Source organism: Argopecten irradians, chromosome 14, assembly GCF_041381155.1.
Source record: "Argopecten irradians isolate NY chromosome 14, Ai_NY, whole genome shotgun sequence".
Taxonomy (NCBI): domain Eukaryota; kingdom Metazoa; phylum Mollusca; class Bivalvia; order Pectinida; family Pectinidae; genus Argopecten; species Argopecten irradians.
Genome location: NC_091147.1, coordinates 8,885,228 through 8,903,905, shown reverse-complemented (window position 1 = coordinate 8,903,905; position 18,678 = coordinate 8,885,228). Strand labels below are relative to the sequence as shown.

At 35.3% G+C, this 18,678-nt stretch overlaps 1 protein-coding gene across 1 annotated transcript in view; it reads right to left on the bottom strand.

The window, feature by feature from the left end:
• Window positions 1-18,678, bottom strand: part of LOC138307786 (glypican-5-like) — a 106,799-nt gene that overhangs the window by 27,038 nt on the left and 61,083 nt on the right. Inside the window, exon 4 of the mRNA XM_069248669.1 lies at window positions 9,323-9,594. Coding sequence (XP_069104770.1) covers window positions 9,323-9,594 — 272 coding nt within the window. The remainder of the gene's footprint in view (window positions 1-9,322; window positions 9,595-18,678) is intronic.

Here is an 18,678-nt window from a genome sequence, read left to right as displayed (position 1 = left end):
TCATGATATTAAGTCCCTTCACACCGTTGGAAGAACTTGCCAGTTTCACTGACCTAAATTTCAGTAACATGAAACGTTTGGCATTTTACTGAATATCCTGGCAGTAATTGTGAAATACCAATTGTTATACAAATACAACAAACCTTTTTTCCACTATGCGTAGTTACATCTAAACCTGCATTTTACAAGTTATGTAATTTGCCAACTGCTTTCTTAATCAACTTCATCAATTTGTGGCTCTGATATGCAGTTGGAAAGCTGCCTTCAAACTGAATACAAGGTTGGAGAATGAAATGTTCCAAGGATGATATGTTTTAGACAAACTGAGATCCAACATAGTACTGTTTAAAATATTATCTGGAATTCATATTTTTGAAAATAATAAAATACCAGAAATTTGTTTCCTTGTATTAAATTATCTACAAGAGGCCCATGGGCCTTAACGGTCATCTGACTCATTGCACAAAACAACAAAGTCACAGTATAAAGTATTGGTTAAAGATTAATATAAACAATACGTGGAACTCCTTAGTTGAATATGTAAGTTTCTGAAATAGGTAAATGTCATTTGTTGAACAAACTTGGTAGCCCTTCATCCATATATGGTTGTAACCCATTCATGGATTAATATAAGGAGGAGTCAGATTTTAAAGCCAAATTTCAGCAAAGCTTCCATTTTGGACATCCGCCGTACTATCCCCAAGGGTCTTAGCTCGGTCCTTTATAAAATATGATTGTCCTCATCTGAAGTTCCCCCTTCTGAATCAATTAAAACCCCTATAGACCAATTTTCCTTGAGATCGGAGACTGAAACCTGAAAACAGGAAGTGGGTCAGCGGCCATCTTGGAATACCAAAATCTTTACGAAAATGTTTGCATGTTGTTCGGCATCAATTTAAACCCATATAGACTAATTTTCATTGAGAAAAGAGACCGAAACCTGAAAACAGGAAGTGGGCCAGCTAAAATTAAGAAAATTTGCCCTTTTGGTGCCCCACCCCTCAGCCCCTAGGGGTCGGACCAGACTCATTTATATAAAATATGATTGTCCTTCCCCAATGATGTTTCACACCAAATATGGATGAAATTCATCCAAGGATGAAGGAGGAGTAGGATTTAAAAGCTTAAATTAAGAAAATTCCCCTTTTGGGTCCCGGCCCCTCTGCCTCTTGGGATCGGACCTATCTCATTGATATGAAATATGATTGTCCTTCCCCAATGATTTTTTACACCAAATATAGATGAAATCCATTCAAGGATGAAGGAGGAGGGTTTTTTTTTGCCTTTTGGGGCCCCACCCCTCACCCCCTAGGGGTCGGACCAGGCTCATTGATATATAATATGATTGTCCTTCCCCAATGATGTTTCAAACCAAATATGGATGAAATTCATTCAAGGATGAAGGAGGAGTAGGATTTTAAAGCTACAATTAAGAAAATTTCCCAATTTGGGACCCCACCCCTCAGCCCCTGGGGTCGGACCAGGCTCATTTATATAAAATATGATTGTTCATCCCCAATGATGTTTCACACCAAATATGGATGAAATTCATTCAATGGTGAAGGAGGAGTAGGATTTTAAAGCTAAAATTAAAAAAAATTCCCCATTTGGGGCCCCACCCCTCAGCCCCTAGGGGTCGGACCAGGCTCATGTATATAAAATATGATTGTCCTTCCCCAATGATATTTTACCCCAAATATAGATGAAATCCATCCAAGGATGAAAGAGAAGTAGGATTTTAAAGCTTAAATTAAGAAAATTTGCCCTTTTGGGGCCCCACCCCTCAGCCCCTAGGGGTCGGACCAGGCTCATTTATATAAAATATGATTGTCCTTCCCCAATGATATTTCACACCAAATATAGATGAAATCCGTTAAAGGATGAAGGAGGAGTAGGATTTTAAAGCTAAAATTAAGAAAATTTGCCCTTTTTGGGCCCCATCCCTCAGCCCCTAGGGGTCGGACCAGGCTCATTTATATAAAATATGATTGTCCTTCCCCAATGATGTTTCACACCAAATATGGATGTAATCCGCTCAAGGGTTAAGGAGGAGTAGGCTTTTGTATAAATAGTCTTACGCACGACGCACGGCGGACGGCGGACAGCGCACGGCGCACGACGACGGACAAAACACGATGACAATAGGTCATCCTGACCTTCGGTCAGATGACCTAATAAAATATAAGATTCAGTTATGGACTACTGGTAGTCATTTAAACTTAAAAGATGTCTAAGAAATTCAGTCACTCCTGTTTGTAAAGACAGAGATGTTTTATGGTTTTATAAAAAGGTCAAGATGTGTTGAAATTGACAATCTGGGATCCCAATCACTAAGGTAGTTTATATTCTATGCTTGTTTCAGGATTTTCTTGGTTTATTTTTTCATCTAATTTTTTTTGTCAAGTTGATCATCCTGGCATCCCATGGTGGAAAATATCTACTGTATGATGTCCTGTTAATAAACCGTAGAGTTAAATTAATGATTTAAAATTTTTTTTAAAAATAAACCATAATGAACAAATCAATAAATAATTAAACATTTGTTTGTAATCTGAAACTAAATTTAATTGATTTCTGTTAATGACAATGAAATTCATTCCAACATTGCAAAAATCAGAATGTCACAATTGAATTTTGGACGAAACTTGTGGGCGACTGTTTTCCCAGCGAGACAGTGTATTGTGTAACGGTAATTAGACACGTCAATTAACGAGGGGAAATGACATAACTAACAGTATTGTGTATTCAGATTGATTTGTTAATGGCTATATTTACTGACATGTGTTTTACACACAGGGAAACCTAGAGCAGCATATGGTCACATTTTATTTGTAATTTCAAAATTTCCATGAAAAAATAAAAATCTATCATTTTTCTGGTGCTTTTCCTTCATAAGAATGCAAAAAAAATTCAACGACTATTATTTGTTATAGCTTTATAAGGCAATGGCATGTTAACAGCCAGGGTCAGAAATAAAACCTATATACTTGGTCAACCTATGGTCAATACATGTGGCAAATATCTTATGTACCATGTGGGCGATGAAACTTGCAACCCAGGGATGGACGGCTAGTGTTACCATACCTGGACACCCTAACCACTAAGCCAATAGTGACATGCTAGTTGTAGAACTTTGTAATCCCTAACCCACTTGATAAGCACAGCTCACATGCTAAATCTATTCGAAATACAAATCATCAATGTGTTACAATTTAACTCTATAAAATTAATTTCCATAGGGTCTGTATTGTTTTGTTTTTTCCTCATTTTGTATTTTCTCATGGTTTCATTCTTAAAAAGAATCAAATTTGAACATTGTTACTCAATAAAACGGAAACACAAACACAGTCAGTCCTAGTAAAACAGGCCATTCAGACCAATACTATCTCTCACATCAAACGGTCAGGGTGGAAACTCAAGATAAGTTTTCAAATAAAACTCCAATGAATATCAGTGATGATAGTTGAAGACTGATATCAGAATTTTATCTGAAGCCCCCAGTGGAGATTGGTAGTGACAGTTACGTGGAAACGGCACCCTGCGAAAACTGTATCACTGAGATGCAGGAACAAAAATCACATCAACTTCACAAACGTGCTCTACACAAATCAACTCTATTTCGTAACCTGCACATTTTTCAGATTTTTCTACCGTTTTCTCAATATCCCATACGAAAGTTTTTGTTATCTAACTTCATGTCATGGCTTCCAGACCAGTAAGGATCAGTTAGTTATACATAACACTGGTTGTTATTCCGACCCACATTTTAACTCAGAACCAGAAATTTCTGTTGACATACAATGGATCTGCTGTAGAACGACATTGTGGCATATTTTTTATCCCCCAAGAACCAAATGATGTCTTGTGGTGTCATTTGGTTTTGATATTGGCTTGAAAATTCATATTTTTAAGACCTTTGTTTATATATAATACATGGCCAATTTCAACCATAACAAGTGTCTGCTTTGTTTTTGAATGTATTTGGTTCAACAAGCTCGCCCTCACCGAAGAAAACCTAATTATGTACTTTAAATTTTCAAATAAACTAATGAAACAATGACCTTTGACCTAAACATTTTTATTTGTCTTTCATATAGATATATTTATTGAATTCATAAAGAGAGGGTAACTTTGTGTACCTTGACATACATAAATCTTGGGACAATGAAATATGTTTTTTTTTTACAGAAAAGATGAACCTTTTGGGTGACATTTTACTCCTTATCGTTCATCCATCTTATCATGAACAGGTAAATCAGAATCTATTACCTCCACATACCTATTATAGTCAGTATCATAAAATACTTTCTTCAGCATCATATCCCATACATCATAAGTTATAGTCAGTATCATAAAATACTTTCTACATCACCATATCACATATATCATGGCTAAGTTTTAAATTAATAGTTTTTGAACATTAAAATAGCATAAACCCATATACCAACAATGCCTTCTATAAAAAATGTTTGAATAAAATTGTTTAAAATCTAAGTCATATCAAAATTCAGAGGATTTTTAGAAGATACGAATCTATTGTGACCTTTAATTGACCTTCAGTGACCTCTTGAAATGTAATGCCATGGTTACAGGTCTTGTCAGTGCACTAATGTCATGTAAAGTTTATATATATACAGAGGAGAGAAAAAAGTAAGTACATTATTTTTAGGTTTATTTGCATGTTTACTGTATTCATTGTATTTACACACAATTAACAGTCAATGGTAATTTATTGATGCTACAGGCTTTTATGATATAATACATCCAAAGTCAAAGTACCCAGAGAAAATCCTCCAAAATCAGTCCAAAATAGGCCTCAAACCAGGAAGAGGTGCTCAATCTAAGCTGAACATTGTAACCTCAAAGATGGCCATTGCAACCCAGAGGTCAAGGGCGGATAGTCTTAACCATCACGACTTAGAGGTTAAGAGGTCAAGGACCTTCTTTGGCCATTGTGGTTTAGGGATGAAGAACTACAGAAAGACAAACACCTTAACTATTTGACCAACATAGATAAGTAGATGTTGAAAAAGAACATGTTTCTGTTGAAGTGGAAGGCTGCAAGGAGACTAAATTCTACACAAGCCCAAGATTTCCAAGGTTTTAGTTTATAAAAACAATGGAAGACCAATTCCCAGGTGTAATTTCAACCTAAGAATACAATACAAATACAAAATGTATAATGGATAAATTGCTTTAAAAAAAGTTTGCTTAATGAATCACATTGTGAATTTTATACTGGATGATTCATAATAGCATGACGTTACCTTTGGAAATTGCTTCAATTAATTACCAATGACGATATTCACATACTAGTATAGAAAGGTAGTGTGCATAACAGTCCACAGTGAAATGTGCCCACCCTTCTACTTTTTACAATGGATTCTACCGACATTGAAATTGGATATTCCATTGTTATCTATAGGGGTTTTGATACAGTTGGAAACATCAAACAGCTGTTTTGTTGCATACAAAAACAATACATCATCCTTTTACAAACATCCTGTGCGTGATAGATGGTTTCATCCGACAGACTCTGTCAGCATAAACATTGACGCTGCAAGATTTAAGCTATCTGGAACAGCAAAAGCAGCGTAATGGTAATCACATATTTTAAACTTCTGAAATATTCAATCTTTTTAAAGCAATACTTCTACATTGTGTTATTGTCTATTTAAGTATGTTTATCACTAAAAACAATCAAATACAGAGCACTTGTTTTGATCACTGCATCATACAGTGCCAATCAATGAAACGAGACTTAATTGACCTCTTAGTTTGTCAACCAATTTAACAACACTTGTTTGACCGTTTAGTTTGTCAATCAATTAAACAACACTTGTTTGACCTCTTAGTTTACCTAGAAAGTAAAATTATTCATTCTAACAACTTGATTTGAAATACCTTGTGATTTTATTGTCAATTGGTTGTTATGTAATAATAATAGCCGATGTTTGGAGGGTATATTGAAGCCAATGTCCAATGAAATCAAAGAAAAAAAATAGATCTTTTTTTCTGGGAGGCTGTGACAGGGTTACAAATCAAGGGGACAGCACTCTGTGATACAGCATCCTCTAAAGTCAATAAAATGCTATAAATACCAAATACATAATGTAAATTGTGTTCTAGGAATGTTTTCTTTGGTAGACAATTGTCCACATTATTCCTATTGTAATAGTCTTATTGTTCTGATTACCTATACAATATATACCGATGTACCACATGACCTGCTGTCTTAGTGACCATTGGTCCGGTTCTGTACCCTAGAAGACAGCATTCCATTGTACTTGATCCACACTTAAGGTATAAGTATATTTTGATACCCTACATAACTCCTGATCTGAGAGATACCTCAGGAGCTGAGAGATACCTCAGGAGCATTATACAGGGCTTATATTCCTGCTAATTAATTTCTATAAAGCCATAACAAGGCTTTGGATCACTTTCAGTGCTTGTGACCCAGCAATATCCGACACCAATATCGTTAATTGATTCACATAATTGCACATTTGAGAGATCTTCCAACAAATAAAATTTTGAATTATTATCTCTTCGTTCTATAATAATTCTCACAGGTAAAACTAGATACAAAAACGAAAGCTGATTAAGGGAAAAATACATTTCTAGAATTCAATAATTGCTTTGTGTATTGTCTACAGTATTAGCTAACATACAGCTGTTATTTATTTATCTAAGATAAAAAGAAACTTCCCTAATTTGATTATAAGGAGGATTCTGTACTTATATAAGAACAGAATCAAATTCTGAATTCAACATTTCAATATGTACAGAAAATGTTCAAAATTTCAATATACACAAGAAATGTTCAACATTTCAATATGTAAGAAATGTTCAACATTTCAATATGTAAGAAATGTTCAACATTTCAATCGGTACAAGAAATAAACCTACTTGCCACTTCAAACAAAATCCCCTCCACCAATTTTTATTTCCAGCTTTTTTCTACGCTAGGCCAGTTGTTAAAAAGGTGATTAGGCCGGTGCATGAGCACAGTTTAACAACAATTTTGAAATCAAGATGGAATATTGTTGGTACTAACTTTACAAAATATTAAAGACCTTTTACCTACTTGTTGTATTAGAGATATAATCATGGGTTTAGCAGGAAATGAAAAACGGTCTTTGAAGTTAAGCCAGATGGGCTCTGTGACCAAATATGGCAAATACATAAAAATCTCGACTTGAAACTGATGAAGCATGACCTTATATGCTGTCACTACTACTGTGGGTGAGATGAGGCGCAACCTTAGTACAAGGACATTAATTTACATTAGTCACTAACCTGGGAGATCAATGTTAAAATCAAACTGATTGGTTAGCATACCCTGAATTCTTATATCCAGGTATCTATCGTCTTTAATGACTGATTGGTTAGCATATACCCTGTATTCTTATATCCAGGTATCTATCGTCTTTAATGACCGATTGGTTAGCATACCCTGAATTCTTATATCCAGGTATCTATCGTCTTTAATGACCGATTGGCTAGCATACCCTGAATTCTTATATCCAGGTATCTATCGTCTTTAATGACCGATTGGCTAGCATACCCTGAATTCTTATATCCAGGTATCTATCGTCTTTAATGACCGATTGGTTAGCATACCCTGAATTCTTATATCCAGGTATCTATCGTCTTTAATGACCGATTGGCTAGCATACCCTGAATTCTTATATCCAGGTATCTATCGTCTTTAATGACCGATTGGCTAGCATACCCTGAATTCTTATATCCAGGTATCTATTGTCTTTAATGACCGACTGGTTAGCATACCCAGAATTCTTATATCCAGGTATCTATTGTCTTTAATGACCGACTGGTTAGCATACCCAGAATTCTTATATCCAGGTATCTATTGTCTTTACTGACCGATTGGTTAGCATACCCTGTATTCTTATATCCAGGTTTCGACTCTCTTTAAGAACTTATTGGTTGGCATACCCTGTATTCTTATATCAAAGACATCTATTTATATGTAATATTGCATATGAGCTATTTCATTGGAGCCTGATGTCCCAACTGTTTCTGGTATATAAATAAATTAACAGCTGGAAAACAACAACCAATTGATCATATTTACTGTAAATTCACTAGATTGTATCCAATCTGTTAAAAGTTGGCTAACCAATGTCACCAACATATTGGAGTATGACACATGTTTCTGTACAACTGTAAATGTATTATAAAACCTGAGTCAACTTTTCAATGCTGTACTTCAGTAAGATAGATAGATTTCATCTTCACAAAGAGGTGGTGGTTTAAATCAAAATTACAACTGTCATTGTTTTTTTTTTCTTCCTTTTCTATTTGATAAAAAATCGAAGCTCTGCTAGCTCAACAGTGATAAAACGTGCCGTACCAAAGAGATGCTGATTGCTTTGGACTCCAAGGTAGCTGCACCTCGTACTGATTTTCCATGTGATCAAGTTTGTGCACTGAGAGGAGATAAAAGTGCTCCAGTAATGATAAGTTGTGTACAGAGTGAGTACTCTGTGGATCACATACATAATACCAGGAGACTGGTGTATCTCACCGTGGCACCAACCTGTGTCGTCAGCGCTGCTCAAACACCAGACCGAGGTGGCCTGTGACAGGCAGGAATCAGGGCCACAGTCTGATTTCGTGTGGTAGAAAATGCTTCCCGATGGCATTAGATGATACATAAATGTCGTCGGAGGCGTTACATGCATTTTTTGTGCCGTTTCCCTAGTGTTACGTGTCTACTGTGATATATGTTCTCAATCCCTACCTGTCTTATTCCATTACATCACTTCCTGTAGCAACCTGTTACCATAGTTATTTATAGTTACAAAACGACCTACAACTTCTATTCATCATCTATCAATAGAACCAGAATGACCTTCAATGATATCTATTGCTATTTATAGAAATAGAATGACCTTCAACGATATTTAATTCTATTTATAGCTTTAAAATGACCTTAGATAATATTTTATTGCTATTTAAAGCAACAGAATGACCTTCAACAATATCTAATGGTATTTTTAACAACAGAGTGACCTTCAATGTCAATAGCAAGAGATATTTTTTTTTTCACTTTAATTTCATATGACCTTGACTTTTGACATTGATTTTGAATCTGAGTGATGTTATCAAAGTTTGTTGTCTGTCTAACTTATGTCTGTCTGACTAATGTCCGTCTGACTTACAGATGTGACACACTATACCAGGCACAGCATTGTATACTCCAAACGTTACTGTATACAACGTTACAGAATCCAACATGCATTCTGTGTCCACTTTGACCTCGTACAACAATTTATATATGACCTTGACCTACCTTCCAATTGTGGTTCCATTCCAGCACTGGTCACTCTCCATGTTCTGGTTGTAGTATAATTCCTGGTCACAGATCACATCGGACATCGTGTCAAACATCCTCAGCGATGTCAGTAATTCCTTCATCACCTCTAACACCTGGTCATAGAGGTCGCCACCGATGGAACGCCGGTTGAGCGGGGCCTGGTGGTGGTGCCCGTGGGCCTGGTGTGATGTCGTAGTGTTAGCTGCTTTAGTTGTCACGGTAACAGGGAAATTACAAAGGGCCTTCATCTAAAACATAGCAACAGTAAACAGGAATTAAATATGGTTGTATTTTTACAGAGTTCTCTGCCCTCGACATCCAAAAATAATTACTTCATCATTAGTGTTTTCTTTCGTTTTAATAAAATAGATTGATGGTAGTGTAGGATTAATTACTGTTTCATAAACAAATGTAAGCTACAATTGATCCTTCAACTAATATCAAGCTAATTTTATAATCTCTAGCATTCTTCTTTAATTTGATCAGCATTTCATTTTGTTCTAATGTTTATCAGCACGATAGGTACAGGTAAATCAAACTGAAAACAATGAAAAAGTATGGTATAGGAATGGAAAGGTACAGGTAAAACAAACTGAAAACAATGAAAAAGTATGGTATAGGAATGGAAAGATACAGGTAAATCAAACTGAAAACAATGAAAAAGTATGGTATAGGAATGGAAAGGAAAAAGTATGGTATAGGAATGGAAAGGTACAGGTAAAACAAACTGAAAACAATGAAAAAGTATGGTATAGGAATGGAAAGGTACAGGTAAAACAAACTGAAAACAATGAAAAAGTATGGTATAGGAATGGAAAGATACAGGTAAATCAAACTGAAAACAATGAAAAAGTATGGTATAGGAATGGAAAGGTGAGTATTTTTCCAACCTGCCTTTTTGTCAAGGTTAAGAAGCATGCAGTGAGTCAGTTATAACATGATTTCTCGTCACTCAGAAAAGCCATTCAATAACCTCTACTCATTCTCCCCTGAATATTGATAATGAACTGTTCCTGTCATTGATTTAGAAGAGTTCAAATATGTCTTTAGGGGAGAAGGAGTAAAACTACAGAAGAAGAGCTCTTAAGACAGTGTAATCGTGAGTCTTGAACTCCATTGGGCTCCTTTATATAATTACACCGTTTACACTAGTCGGGTGTAAGATGACCAGGGAAATCAATCTTTATAGACTACAATGACTGTCACCACAGAACCAGTACCTGGCCTCTATAAGTCTCTATGTCTCCCTGTGACGACTATTGTTGACATATGTTCCAATTGATCACAACAATAAACGACTGAATCTAAATATTCAACAAACACGCCCACTCGCTTAGTACTGACTCACCAGGCGGTCGTGATACTTCAAATTATCCCCAAAACATCTTATAAAATTCAAATTCCTTTCAACATGTATCTGGATACAAACACTTAGCTTTATATATTTAAATTTGGACAAGACTTTTGTTAGGGTCATTATACATTTCATGTATTAGGATCTTCACACATATCGTAAAAACTCTTTTGAAATATTCTTCTGATTTCAATATCTTTTTATGTAAAGGGAATTCAAGACTAACATAGGTTTTCTCTTTGATTACAATATATGTTATAGATATCAATAGATATTTTGATATTTCTGTATCAGCATATGTTGATCCCTTTAAAACAAGATTGAAAACAGTTCATCTAGATAAATGTCAAAAATGATTTGATACCAATTTGTCCAAACAGCTAGGAGATAGGGATAAAAAATATCTTTTGTATGATATCAGTAAATAAAAGTGTATTTTGATTAAATGGGAGGACATTTATTACTGTATTTACGTGATTTCTACATAGACAGATAAAGTGTATGGTATAAAGACGTCTACAGACCGTGAAATCTATAAGTACATATACCAGCTGTAAAGCTTTATATATATAAACGTCCCCAATGAACTACTTATAAACCATAACCGAATCACACACTTACAGTTCCTTAAATCAATACCTAATCCCCAGCTCTGATTTTTTTTTTTATGAAAATAATATCTTGCATTTTCAATAATAAAATTGTAGTAACCGATAAATTGGATGGGCCTCTGTCATGCGATGTACTGAAGATGATGATATGGCACAGCACATCTTATTGTCTCAGGCAGCCGGAGATTAGCAACACAAAAAACAATAACTGTAATTACCTGACAATACAACTTTTATTATTATCAATAATACTGAACTATATCTTCCTTTAGATAATGCCAATTGTGCATAAACAGAGTCTCGTATATTGAGTCGACGGAGAGTGGGCTAGATCGCAGAGAATCAACGTCTGCTCTATATCGACTAAAATGTAAAACCAAATTCACAATTTTGCTATGTTAATAAGAATTCAAAATTAAAGAAAACTATTTAAATCATGAGGTTCTAGACTGTTAAATTCAGAGCACAGCTTCAAATCTTCAAAACTCATTTTAGGCTTAGGGACTAATAATGATTAAAACAAGATAATTTGTGCACCTATACCTCATACCAAAGGGTTCTGATGCAGATTTTAGCTGCGCTTCTTTGACTAAAGAGTCAGAATAGAACTTAAAACTGAACTTAAGATAAAAAAAAAATCTTAACAAAGTGCAATTCCACCAAAATGACAACAGCTCAAAAAACAGCACAAGCTACAGAAGCATAAACAGAAGTTTTCCAAGCCGTCTTAAACGTCCCGAGAGACGGGACAAGTCTGTCACCAGTACAGACAGAAGCAGACCAACAGATAATCCGAGGAGCCAAATAATTACAAAAGAAGAGATTGGTACGGGTGGTTTAGGTCGTCGATTGTGACCCTTGGAGAAGATGACCATTCCTCGGAGAATTCTAGTCTTTAGATTTCCATTCCAATACTTCCTGTGTATCTTGTTGCTGTTACAGATTCATCGACATACAGAATGTCCAAATGAATCATTCCCCCAAATCAACGCCTATGAATTCACCCCTGATATTCAGCTTTCAGAATGAGTGGTAGAATATTTAATGAATATCATTTGTCTGATAAGCAATTCAATCTCATAAAGAACTATCAGGGTTCTTTTTTACCATGACAATGTGGCCAAATTTTTTGTAATGATCTAGCAATAGTGTATGCCAAGGAACAGTGAGACTCGATTGCATATGACCCCATAATCAAGCACAGGTTTTTCAGTTCCTGTTTTCTTTATGTGGCCTCTACCATTGACACCTTTTTTCGTTTGATACTTTCAACTTTATCAAGCCCCTACCCTGGACATTGGTTTTCTTTAGGTGCATATTAACTTGATGTGGCCCCTACCATGGACACATTTTTTCATTAGATACCTTCAATTTTATGCGGCCCGTACCTTGGACATTGTTTTTGATTTTAACCAATTTTATGCGATTTCTACTGTGGACATCATTTGCTACTTCAATCTCAATTGATATCCTGAAAACTTAAGAATCTTATTGAAATAATGGAACATGTAATACATTACCACTATAACTAATGACATATTGTTATGTGGCCGGCGTTATTTAGATACATCGTACCTCTATATAAATGGTCCAATTTCACACCAATAAACATACACGACTCTATTGGTTTTATAAACACCACGACTCTATTGGTTCCATTCAATACTTTGTTGGCCTGTTCCAAGTAAAAGTTCTCCCAAAAAGTCCTCACCTTACTTCATGAAATCAGCTGAGGATTAAGACAGCCGACCTTATCGTTAATTTACTCATGTGTAGGGACTCGGCTTCAGATGCTGACACACCAAATTTGGTGTTGTTCACGTGATAAATCATTGATACTATGGGATTCATTATCTTTCCCAAGCTTCAAATGAAGGCATCAATATCACTGATACTGTGCTGTAAGTACCAGAAAGATTCAGCTACCTGTATTACTGGCGATAGCACCATCCAGATTCGATAGCCAAAATCACTGCGAAGCGTTCAACTATTTTCTACAGATACAGGTTTTTCTCACCTGTGAATAACTATAAATGGTTTGTAGTGTACAGATATACCTAATGACAAGGTGACATTTTTTGACGCTCGAATTAGAGGAATCATACAGCTGTATTGATTTTGTTTGACAGGTCCTAATGCAATATCTATTCTTTTGTAGATTTCTATATCAGGTCTTAGATTTATCCTCTGTATGGTCCTCATAGCTATCTTCTAACAGGGCGGGGGCATTATGGGTGTTAACATTAAACCTCACTAAGCACGATCGCCTTTCGGGATCGCCACTCGTCCCATCGTCTCTGAGCAGGAATTACCTCAGCACTGAGATACTGGAGGACATCTCAGGAACATCCCAAGATATACTCAAGTTAAATCTGATCATGAGAATGACGGCGTTGATAACATTATCCAGCAGAAACACAATATGGTACCAAATCTTGTTAACCTAGAAATTGGTCGTCGGGGGATAGAACGACTCTACAACGATCACTGGCTGGTTGATATATTGAACACCTCTTGATAAAGTCTCATTGTAAATTCTCTGAACAATTAATTTGAACTGAAAATCAAATTTGGTGTTACTGTTGAAAAGTTCAAACATTTGAATCCATCCTTTAAAACCATTCTGAAATGTCACCAAAATCCCAAAATCAAATAAAACGTCCATGAATAACCAAAATCAGTGTCAAAATCTTCCGATTCTAAATTTTATTTCTAAAGCTATAATGTATCACTAGCCATGGTAATCGATGGTTTCTTTCAATTTGAAAGTGGACAAAAGCCAGAGTTCCTGAAGAAAAACCTGACCTGTTGTTAGTAATATGTCAATGGTTCAATGTGGGTTTTGAACCTGCAACCCAGAGGTGGAGGGCTAATAACAAAATGTCACGGCATCATAATCATTCAGCCACCTCGGCTTAGATCAAAGTTACAACCTTCATGTGTTACAATGAAAAATTATTTTTCACTGTATAAAAATTGGATGCAATTTATCATTTAGACCGTGATAGATACATTTAGAATTATTCACTTCTTCAAACTTTTTCTTGATTCTTGAAGATCAAATGATAGAAAAGGAGAGAAAATCTTCCATCGTGATATTTCCTCTTCGGAATCAATTAATTTCTACTAAATGGATTTCCGGGGATTCATAAAACAAAGCATCCTGATTTAACTGGATGCAAAAACCAAATTCAACCATTTTTCTGACATGCAATCCTGACAAACAATTTCTTCAGCTATTTTGTACCAAAAAACTCAATTTCATCGCTACACTTTCTTAAAACACCTTTTGTTCTCTACATCCATGAAACCGAGATTTTGACAAATAAAAGAATTATTGAAGCCTGTAATCACTGCTGACGAGAAAATTCGTTTTCACGTTTGTTAAAAGAGTTATTCCCAGAGTTAAGAGGATCTGTGTAACATGCGTGCTTGACAACCATTAGATCTGATTCTCACGCTGTCGTAAAAACACGAAAAATGTTATTGATACAGATTAAGAAAAATATCACTCAATAATATGATTTATCACTTTTAAAATAGAATACAGATTTGTCCAGATGTGAACAAAAAACCAATTTCAAATCAGTGTACTTTCATTTCACTATAGCATATTTTATTGTCAGATGTAAAAGACAATGAGAATTGGGTAACAGGTAACATGCCTATACATGCCCTCTCCCTAAATATTAACAGTACGTACAAATCATTATACTAGTATATATAAATATGAATAAACTTTGATTACATTTTTATCTAATCGTGATGAGACCATAATTACATTAAGCTATGTTGTTCTTGAAGTCAGTGATATATTAGATTATGTGCTGTGTCTTTGAGATAGTGTGCTGAAATCGGATGCTGATTGGACAAGTACTGACAAATCACCTTGTCCAGTTGATTGTCTTCTATATAGTGTACATAGGACTATAGTGAAGTTACACTGAACTGTCCCTAATCCTTCAAGGCCGAATAGCGCTAATGTAACTGTGAAGTTGTGGTATGAATGCTTACTTTAATGCTGACAGAACATCGGCTTCAGTCGGTGAGACAAAGTCCAGTAATAGGTTGAGTCATGTAGTTGATAAATCAGTAACTTCAAGGCTTACTTAAGCTCTGACAGAACATTAATAGTAACCTCTGTATTCTGACACTCTCTTTTAATTGTGTAACATATGCACTGTGCCATGTACAATATAAGACAGATTTCTTGGTACTCTGTACAAAACTTGACACCTCCGTAATTCCTCTTCAATATGATAGCCATGTAAACATTCCAGATAAGTAGCGAGAAAAAGCAATTTAACAATCGCTTATCATTATAGGTTCACATATCCTAATTGTAGCCATTCATACCAGATTGTGTGGGCTATACACATATTTCCACCGTGCCATTATGCAGGAAAGAAATGTATATCTTAAGAGATTTCAAATACCATTACATATTTGCATGGCTGGATACAATTGACACCCATGGTTACCACTTACATTACCCCTCATCTCCCCCCCCCCCACCCCGCGCCATTTTTCCTCCTACCCATACTTCTTCCTTCATTTCATTTTGCCTCATTATGCTCCAAAATCTTAATAACCCTTTGCAATTATTCAGCATTCACCTATTAAACAACTTTTCAAATCTTACAACAGGACCACTTTTTTTTTCATGCATGCTATATATCTCCTTCCATTCCCTTATTTCACTGAACCCCTAGCTTCCTTCTCGTGTTTTCCTTTCCCAGTCCAATTTTGTCCTCATGCTGTTTCTATAGATAGTCCTTCTCATGTTTTTTTTTCTCAGCCCAATTATTTCAATTCTCTGCCCCATAACATCCTTCCTGTTCATTTTTTTCAAATTGCAGTCCAACCACCTACTTTTCATCCCTCTTCTTTTTCCTATTTCTACTTCTACATGCTTCCCCTTTTCATGTCCCCCCTCTCCCTCATCCTCCGCCTTCTCCCCACAAACCTTGTATGTAATATGACAGCCATTTGATAATTTCTGGTCAATAAATATTGTGTAGCTGGCATGCTCCCTGTCTGCAGTGGTATATACAGTTTGTGTTTACTACTCAGCAACATGTCTTACAGCATTGTTAACTTTACCTAACATGTGGATACCTACAAACATCTTAATATCTAAACAATGTAAATTATTTTTGTGATTCACTGCCTATCAAATAAATATCTGTATTTTATCAATTTTTTTTTATTCAAGTTGAACATTCTGAGATGGAATCTAAAAGAGAGCATATACATCTGAAACGGCAGACAAGGTCGACTGGCTACATATGTATCAGCTTTCAAATTTAAAACTGTTGCTGTGTTAAAAAATGAAAATATTACAGCTGCTAGTTGATAAAAAGTCTGGGTTTTCCCCAGTTCAAAACTGTTTAGAGATCTTTCCACTTGGAACAAAAAGTGCAGAAAGATGTTATCGTGGTATTTTTTTTCCTCTTCATCAAGTTTCTATCACCCGCAACTATTGCCAGGGAGCAGACGACAGCCACAGTAGTGACTGCAGCTGCTGTAGCACACCCATGGAAATGGCTACTTTACATCCTCAGGAATAGACCCCTGTTTAAATTACCAAGCTATAATACTTATTTGATTACCTCCCTCTCGTTCTTCTTACTTCTTCTTAAAGAGATTATTTTCCTTTAATTTTTCTGTTTTACTTACCAAACTGTCTCACTCATTTGATTACCTCCCTTGTAAGATTCTCTCCCTTTAATGCTTCTGTAGTAAGTACTAAGCCATACTAGTGTATAATTAGTGCATCTTACTTTTAAGATATATCTCCCTTTAATGTATCTCACATAAATAAAGTGTCAAGTAATAGGTTATTCTAACTTTACCTCCCTTTCGTGTTTCTATATTAGGTTACAAATTGTTATCTCCCTTTGGTACTTCATTGCATACAGTAAATATATAAGCAAAGATCATAAAGTCCAAAGTCACCAAATATCTCTTTAGATTTTAATTCATCTGAACTTTGAAAGTAACTTGGACTTTGTGAGTACATTTTTTCTCTTCATCACGTTTCTATCACCCGCAACTATTGCCAGGGAGCAGACGACAGCCACAGTAGTAGTAGATTTTTTCTTGTGATTATAACATGTTTCTTTCTTTTCTTAAGTTACAGAAAACAGTTTTAGCTTGTATCAAAATAAAATGTCATATTGACTGTGTACAGCCAGCCAATAATACAGGAAATTTTCAGCTGAAGTTCGAATCTACCTGCTTACAATTGTCTGATGCCTTTTATATTTTTACTTTAGACAACCTTTGACCTCAACCGACCTTTCACCCAAAATTGACATTGAAAAGCTGTTGAACATTATGCATTTGAAAAATAAACAAGAACAAAAATTCCAATGCCTTATAGCATATGAAAAACATTGAATTACCTGGCATAGACACAATTTAGGAATGAAAGTTCCTGGCGACTAGCCAACGTAACTTGTTTATCCTATAGTGAAATGTGTATTTTGTACTGGCTGAATATTGAAACTGTTCTTACAGATAAAAGGGCTGTATCTAATGGTACAGCCTACAGAGTTGTATGTGTGGTCAATTACCAATTAAGGATTTACAATATGGGGATAGATATTTGTGATAATCACATCGCTGTGATATGGCTGCTTCAGCCAATGGTTCGTTCTTATCATAAATCCAAACATGCATTCTATTGCCAGTGACTACACATGTAGTCTAGATTTCCGAGTTACACCAAATTCTATTGATATTTTTTTCCGTAATTTCTCCATAAAACGTCTAACATTTGCATTGTTGTAGTCAAATTAAGTTGATATAAACACTGGAACTTATTTATCAAAAATGTCCACATTGACTGGACGGATAAATTGTTAAGTCTGTGAAATGGATTTCATATTTAATCACAATGTGAATCAAACTGTCCAAGCTAGGAAATGTTTATCTATATATACTGTACGCTATGCACCCATAAAGTAATGTGTTGTGGAATATTTAGTTGGCATTGTGATGTAATCTTCAAGAAAATTAACAGTAAATCAGAATATCTACGCTGTGATACTACAGAAACAACTTGAGTGAACAACAACAAAAAAGAATAATTACAACTGGAATTTCCAAAAGCATTTTCTGCAAAAACTCAATAATGCAATTATAAGCTGTAAAATTGTTCAGAAATCAATTACATAGATTTATTTATAGGAAATGCGATTCCTGATGAATTCAACCTAAAAATTCAGGCAGCTGAATTACTCAATTACTGAAAATGTATGGCTACCATAAACACAGTTCACAATATAGAACAATGTACAACTGATTAGCATACAAATAACATGATTAAACTGGATGACTACAAGCCTAATTTAGTTAAGTGA